The sequence below is a fragment of the Haemorhous mexicanus genome, chromosome 20 (genome assembly GCF_027477595.1).
Source record: "Haemorhous mexicanus isolate bHaeMex1 chromosome 20, bHaeMex1.pri, whole genome shotgun sequence".
NCBI lineage: Eukaryota > Metazoa > Chordata > Aves > Passeriformes > Fringillidae > Haemorhous > Haemorhous mexicanus.
This window is the reverse complement of record NC_082360.1, coordinates 10,698,105-10,705,633: the sequence shown is the minus strand read 5'-3', so window position 1 is coordinate 10,705,633 and position 7,529 is coordinate 10,698,105. Positions and strand designations below refer to the sequence as shown.

General features: G+C 57.6%; 1 protein-coding gene across 1 annotated transcript; it reads right to left on the bottom strand.

Moving 5' to 3' along the window:
* Positions 1–574: 574 nt before the first annotated feature.
* SOX9 (SRY-box transcription factor 9) lies at positions 575–5,159 on the bottom strand. Its single transcript, XM_059864244.1, has 3 exons — positions 4,347–5,159; positions 3,258–3,511; positions 575–2,901 (listed from the first exon to the last, which is right to left on the bottom strand). Exons 1-3 carry the CDS (start codon positions 4,775–4,777, stop codon positions 2,144–2,146), a joined length of 1,443 nt encoding a protein of 480 aa, XP_059720227.1. The 5' UTR covers positions 4,778–5,159; the 3' UTR covers positions 575–2,143.
* Between the last annotated feature and the right edge of the window lie 2,370 nt (positions 5,160–7,529).

Sequence of the window (7,529 nt, the reverse complement as noted above, 5' to 3'; positions counted from 1 at the left end):
GCAGAGCCAGCAGGATTTGGGGACAGCCAGAGCTCAGGTGTCCCCTTTGGGGTCACACCTTGACCTGGCCAAGCTGGATTTGTCCATTTAATCCCATTTATTCCCTGGCTCTGCTTGGGATAAAGAGGGGGGGACAGCCCAACCCTCAGCCATGAACCCAAACCCATCCAGCATTCCGTGTCCCCTGGAGGCTGGGAAAAATCCTGATAAAAACCCTGATAAAAACCCTGATCACAAAAACCTGATCACAATCCCCACACCCGGGGCAGGTGCAATTTTTGATACAATGTATATTTATTGCAAACAATAATATACAAAAAACAAAACAAAACAAAACAAACAAAAAACCAAAAAGGTAAGTTTCACAAAGAGAAGGATCTTGTAACCAAAACCAAACCGAACTTACCTAAAGACAAAATATGATTTAAAGGACAGGTCTTTTAAGTTACAGAAATACTTTAAAAAGATCTGCTTTTATACAGAAATAGAAAGATGCCATATTATAAGAGTGCTTTAAGATTTTTTTTTCTCCTACTGAATCCCTAAAAAAAAAAAAAAGTTAACAAATATATCATTATTTTTTTTAAATAAAAAAAGTCTGCTGTCTTTTTTAAAAAGCAATCCTTAACTGTTCAGCCACAGCTTCACCAAGATCAGTGTCCCCCCCCAGCTCTCGCAGGCAGTTTTTGGGGGGGTTGAAGGCTAAAACGGTGCCACCCCTGCAGCAGGGCTGGGGTGTGGGCTCGTCCTTGCACGAGCTGTGTGTCCCAGAGAGCTGAGGCAGGAAACAAGGCAAATGATTCAGTGATCCGCTACATTTGCAATCTTTAGTTTGTACAAATCTCATTTTTCTTTTTTTTTTTTCTTCTTCTTCCAGTTTCTCCTCGAAGGCAAAAAAACCACAAAAACAAAACAAAAAGAAAAAAAAGGAAGAGCACAAATTTTGTACAAACCCAGGACACAGATTCCAAAAAAAAAAAAAGAATAATAATAATAATAATAACAACGACCAAAAAAAAGGAATTAAAGAGATAAATAAAGGACTGGTTACAGTTTCAGACCATAATTTAACAGGCACGGTCACCTTCCAAACAATGCTCCCAACTAACGCAACGCTTCTGAAAGGACTTCACGACAACAAAACCCAAGGAAAACGGTGATTAAAGGCTGCTCTTCTCCCCAAATAAATAATTTAAAGGGTCCGTGGGGGCTCCCAGGCAGAGAGGAGCCCCTGGCTGGGGTTGGCACCCCGGGCTGGGCAGGGGGTGCCCGGAGGGGTCGGGCTCAGCCCCGCCCGGGGCCAGTGATTATCAGGGGCTGCTTTAAGGCTTCCGTGGATTTTTTTTTTAATTATTTTTTTTATTTCCCTCTTTTTGTTTTTCTTTTAAGGCTCAAGGTTATTAAAAAATAAAGTGAAGTTCTCCTCCTGGCTGGTTTTGCTACGAGTTAGAAAAATAAAGCCTCTCCCATGCTGGTCCCTGCCCCAGTGCTGGGTTCCCAGGGCAGAGCACGCTGGTTTAGTTTCATTTTTAGAGCAAAAAAAAGACACTTCTCTATACAAAAATACCTCTGCAAGAAAACCTAGGGCTGCTCCACTAAGTGTCATTTTTTTTTTTGTTTTAGCTGTTGGAAAAATAAGAGCATTTCAAAAAATCTCTAAAAAATAGGTATAAATCCCCTCACAATCGGTAACGAATCATACACAGTACATACTAAAAATATTTAAAATAGAGAATATTCCTCACAGAGGACTCTGAGTTCTCTCTTTTACCCCCCCTTTTTTTTTAATTTTTATTTTTTTTAATCTCGCTTTTAATTACTGCTAAAAAAAAAAAAAAAAAAAAGAAAAAAATCATTACAAAAGTCCAGAGAAGGAGCCAGCTGGGCGCGTTGGGTGGAAACCTCCTCTCCACGCTGGAAGAAGCAGAGTTCAAGTCCAGTCCTTGGCAAGCCTGTCCCAAATTTCGGGGCTGGGAGCGGGTCCTGGAGGATGCTGTAGTGCAGAAGGCTCGAGGCGCCAGCGTCTTTGCAATCATCATTTCAACCTCCCCCGCTCTGAGGCGACTCCTCGCCGCTTTCCCTCTTCGCTGACTTTAGTTTCGACGGTTTTCATGGATTTTTTTCCGGCGCCTTCTCCCCTGGCTTAGGGCCGGGTGAGCTGCGTGTAGACGGGCTGCTCCCAGTGCTGCGGGCTGTGCGTCTGCGGGATGGAGGGCACGCCCGCCGTGTCGGCGATGGGGGTGTACATGGGGCGCTGCGTGGGGCTCATGTAGCTGAAGGTGGAGTAGAGCCCGGCGCCCTGCCCGGCGTGGCTGTAGTAGGAGCCCGAGGAGCCCTGGTGCTCGCCGTACTCGTACTGCGCGCGGCTGATGCTGGGGTAGGACGAGCTGTAGTGCTGCAGGTTGAAGGAGCTGTAGCTCAGCTGCTGCTGCTGCTGCTGCTGCTGCGGGGAGTGCTGCTGCTGCTCGCTGTAGTGGCTGGGGCTCAGCTGCTCCGTCTTGATGTGGGTCCTTTGCTGCTGCTGCTGTTGTTGTTGCTGCTGGGGGCCCTGCTCGGCGCTCAGCGCCGGCAGCTGCGCCGCTGGCGGCTGCTGCTGCTGCTGCTGCTGCTTGGACATCCAGACGCCCGCGGCGCCGCTGATGCCGTAGGTGCCCGTGTAGGTGACCTGGCCGGGGTGCCCGTTGGGGGGCAGGTACTGGTCGAACTCGTTGACGTCGAAGGTCTCGATGTTGGAGATGACGTCGCTGCTGAGCTCGCCGATGTCCACGTCGCGGAAGTCGATGTGAGGCGGCTGCCGGCCGCCCTCGCCCAGCGCGCGGCCCTCGCGCTTCAGGTCCTGCTTGCCCGGCTGAGCGTCCGTCTTGGGGGTGGTGGGGGGCGTGGGGGGCCCCTGGGACTGGCCTGGGGGAGGAAGGACAGCGGTGAGGGTGGGACGGGGGTGACAGCGCCGTGAACAGTGACGGACACTTGTCCGAGTGAGGAACACGGAGCGCATGGCCTCAGACACAAGCTGGGTTTTTGGGTTTTAAACTGCACGGGTTCGTGTTTCTCACGGGCAAACAGGGGGAAGCGGCCGCAGCGGGGTGACAATTTGTGTGCCCAGGCTCTGGGCACGGCTCGTGGGCAGTTCTCGCTGTTCTCACTCCGTTCCCGGCTCTTTCCTTCCCCTCCCCTCACCCAACCCCAACTTCAGCCCGGTCTGGGCTGCAGCTTCGGGCAGCCGTGCCGTGCGCCCCGCGGGCTCCGTGGGCACCTACCCGAGTGCTCCCCGGGCGAGTGCACCTCGCTGATGCTGGAGGAGGACTGGGGCGAGTCCGCCTGCAGCGCCTTGAAGATGGCGTTGGGGGAGATGTGGGTCTGCTCCGCGCCCTCCTCCTGCTCCGCCTGCCCGTTCTTCACCGACTTTCTCCGCCGGGGCTGGTACTTGTAGTCGGGGTGGTCCTTCTTGTGCTGCACCCGCAGCCGCTCGGCCTCCTCCACGAACGGGCGCTTCTCGCTCTCGTTCAGCAGTCTGGGGGGACACGGGGGGCGCGGGGTCACTGGTGGCTCGGGGGTGGGGGACGCCCAGCAGTGACACCAGTGCCGGTCCCTCCCTCGGACCCCCCCAAAGAGCGATACAAAGCCCCCCACAATCCGAACCCCCTGCCCGGGACACTCGCTGGCTGTCACCCCCTCGTACCCGGCGCTCTCTGGGTGTCACCCCCTTGTCCCCCAGATTCCTTCGGTGGCCAGACCAGAGCAGCAGGAGCGGCAGCGGGGTCCAGCCCTCTCCCTCCCCACCCTGCGGCCACATCTCGCCGTCCCCGAGCGCTTTGGGGACATCCCCGCCCGCCAGGGCCAGCTGTCCTTCCCCGTGTCACCGCTGCGGGATCCCCCCCGCCCCTCGCGCGGTCCCCGAGGACGCGGTGGCCCAGGTGACTCACTCGCCTCGTGTTTTCCTCCCCTCCCCGCCTCATTCTGGCACTCGGAGGCCACCCGGCCCTGCGCCACTCACCGCCGCCACCCACCCTCGCTCCCTCCCTCCCTCCCCGCATCGCCCCGCGCTCCCTCCGGCCCGGCCCGAGCTGATGCAATCCCCCAAATCCATCATTTCCTCCGCACCCGCAGCGCAAACAAACCTCGGCCGGCGCAGCCCGGGGGGCTCCGCACGGTCCCCCCGCCCCGGGCACCGCTCCGGGAACAGAAACCACCTCTACCAGCACGCAGCGAACGACTTTCCCTGCCCTCCCCCTCCTGTATCCTGGCTTCTCCTCGACCCAACAAGTTCAGAAGTTTCCCAGCGCGTTTTCAACATCCTCGCGCTCCGCATCCCCCGCTCCCGGCGGGCATCCCGGCCCCGCACTCACCTCCAGAGCTTGCCCAGGGTCTTGCTGAGCTCGGCGTTGTGCAGATGCGGGTACTGGTCCGCCAGCTTCCTGCGGGCCGCCTGCGCCCACACCATGAAGGCGTTCATGGGTCTCTTGACGTGCGGCTTGTTCTTGCTGGAGCCGTTCACCCGCACCGGCATCGGCACCAGGGTCCAGTCGTAGCCCTTCAGCACCTGGCTCACCGCCTCCCGGATGCACACCGGGAACTTGTCCTCGTCGTTCTCCTTCTTCAGGTCCGGGTCGCCCTTGGGGAAGGTGTTCTCTTGGGGTCTGGTGTTCTCCGTGTCCGAGCCGGATCCAGAGGGGCAGGGGGACCCGGCGGAGTCATCCGACATGGTGGGGCTGGGGGCGTCGGAGATACATTTGTCCTGTTCTTCTGTCATTTTCATGAAAGGGTCGAGGAGATTCATGCGAGAAAGCGGCCGAGGGGGAACGAGGGGGCGAAAAAAATAATTAACGATAAAAAAAAAAATAAAGAAGTTAGGCGCTAAGGGGCAGGGACGGGTTAAAAAAAGTAAAAACTCGGAGAAACAAAGTCTCCACCGGCTGCGGAGAGGAGGGGGAAGAACAGCGAGAAGTTCGCAAAAAAACTTTTTATTACTTCTCCTCAGCGCAAAAAACGCTAAAAAAAAAGAAAAAAAATTACAAAAAGCAAGAAAACCAAAAAAACTCCGAAACGAGGAAAGGGAAAAAGAACTTTGGCGAGGCCGGGAGCGGGATCAGGAGCAGGACAAGGAGCGGGGCGAGCGCCGGGGCAGTGTCGGGCGCGGCGGCCCCGCCGGTCTCCAGCGCGGCTCTGCGGCCGCCGCGCAACGCGCGCACAAATACCCAGCGCGGGGCCGCGCGCCCGCCCCGGCCCGGCCAATCACAGCGCGGCCCGCGGGGGCCGCTCCGCCCCCATTGGCTGAGCCGCGCGGGGGGGCGGGGCCGCGCGGCGCGGCGCGGGGGGCACGGCCCGGCCGGGGCGGGACGGGACGGGCGGCGGCGACGGCGGCGGCGACAGCGGCGACAGCGCCCGCCGCGCCCCGCCCGTGCCCCGCGGGTCCCCGCGGGTGGCTGATGGAGGCGCCGCCGATGGGCCCGGCGGGGCCGCTGCAGCCGCGCTGGCGGCGGGCGGGACGCGCGGAGCGGAGCGCGGCGCGCCGGGGGCTGCGGGCGCTGCGCGGCTCCGTCCCGAGGGGGCGCCAGAGGCTCAGGAACGGCGCGCGGGGGGCGGGGGGGCCGGGCCGGGCCGGGCGCGCCCCCCGAACCCCCCCCGGTACCGCGGGACGGAGCGGGGGCGGCCTCGGGGGGCTGCGGGTCACCGGCCCCAGGGAGCCCAAAATCGCTGCTGCCTTTTGGCTTTTTCTCCTTTTTAAAACTTTTTTTTCCTTTTTTTCTTTTTTTTTTCTTTTTCGAGGGGGTGTCCGGCGCGTCCCTCCGCCCGCCCCTCGCTGCGACATCCGCGCGTTCCCCGGTTATTCCTCTTTCTGTCGTCATTCCCCATCCCGGTGGCCACGGCGCAGCCGGACCGGGCTGCGGGACCCTCATCCTGGTTCCCCATCCCGGTTTCCAATTCCGCTTCCTAATCCCTGTTCCCCATCCCGGTTTCCAATTCCCGATCTCGCATCCCGGTTCCCCATCCCGGTTCTCCATCCCGGTCCCGCATCCCGGTTCTCCATCCCGATCCCGCATCCCGGTTCTCCATCCCGGTTCTCCATCCCGGTTCTCCATCCGGGTTCCTTATCCCGGTTCCCCATCCCGGTTCCCCGTCCCGGTTCCCCATCCCAATCCCGGATCCCGGTTCCCCATCCCGGTTCTCCATCCCGGTTCCCCATCCCGGTCCCGCATCCCGGCCTGGAGCCGTGCCCGGGGAAGGAGCGGCCTCTTCCCTCCCCCTCTGCCCAGAAATAAAAGTTTTGCCGAGCGGATCAGGCCTGGGGAGGCAGGGCCGGGCTGCCCGGGGTTATCTGTGGTGACTGCGGGCATTTCCCGGGACAGAAACGTTCCGGGGCTGCGGGAAGGGCCCGGCTGGAGCCGCCAGCGGCTCTCCCGGGCGGCTCCGCATCAACCCGGGGCTCTCCCTGCAACCCCCGTCCAGGTGGGCAGGAAACACATCCCGGCTTTTCAGGGGAAGGATTTGGTGGGAGCTGCCCAAAAAGCTGCGCCCCTTCCCACCTCCCTCCTTCTCCCCCTTTCTGGGGCAGAAACCTCCGAGCTCTGCTCCTTTCCCAAAGCCCGAGCCCAGAATTTTTCATCGCGACTCGAGCGTTAAATTTTCCTTCGCTGCTTTCATTTGCAGCCTTTGTGCGGCCGGACCATCCTCGGGGCAGCGGCTGCCGCTGTGCCCTGTCGCGATTGTCGCCGTTACCCTGGCCAGGGGGGGCTTCGAGGTATTGCAAAGATAAAATAAAAAAAAATTAAAAATATCAAATTAAAAAAAAAAAGGGACAAGGCAGCAGGGAAGGAGCTGGGAATAAACGATAAATACACTCGAAACCCTCTCCTTGGTTGTTTTTAGTTTTCCCTGAGGTTCTGGTGATGATTTTGGGTTGGTTTTGGTTTTTTTTTTTTTTTTTTTTTTTTTTTTTTTTTTTTTTTCCCTTGCAAACTTTTAAAACTTTTTTTGGGAAGTAGTTTTGCTCTGGGGGAGTGTAAAGGTAAGTGGCTGTGCTGTGTCCCAGAGCTTTGTCTGCAGGAACACTGCGAGCAGAGCGGGGCTTTTCTGCTTCTCTCCAGTGGAATTTGGGGTTTTTTAATTCCTGAAACACCGAGGACGCTTTTCCCAGAGTTGTATTTCTTTCCTTTGCTAAATATCCAATTTTCCAGGAGAGGGCCGCTGAATTTTGCGTTGTTCTTTGCGGTGATAAAGGTAAACTTCCAGCAAATATTGCAGGTGATAATTTGGGTTCTTTTCCCTGGCTAATCCCAGCTCTAGGGCGGTGCATGCTGGAGTTCAGCTCCCCAAATGTCATTTAATAAATCTATTTGTTGCAGGATATCCAAGCAAAATCAGGCAGGAGATTGTTGTGATCTCAGCTGGAGCTGCTGGAGCCAAAACCTGAACAAAATGCACCTGGAGAGGAGCAAAACCTGGTGACAGCAGATTGTCCCCCGGCCCTGCTGCTGCTGCTGATTGGCAGGAACAGCACGGGGACAATTGGGGAGGGTCACGGATGGAGT

Coding starts and splice junctions, on each gene's coding strand:
- SOX9 (XM_059864244.1), bottom strand. CDS start 4,777: ATGAATCTCCTCGACCCTTTCATGAAAATGACAGAAGAACAGGACAAA. Junction 3,512..4,346: donor ACCCTGGGCAAGCTCTGGAG/GTGAGTGCGGGG, acceptor GTGTCCCCCCAG/ACTGCTGAACGAGAGCGAGA. Junction 2,902..3,257: donor CTCGCCCGGGGAGCACTCGG/GTAGGTGCCCAC, acceptor TTCCTCCCCCAG/GCCAGTCCCAGGGGCCCCCC.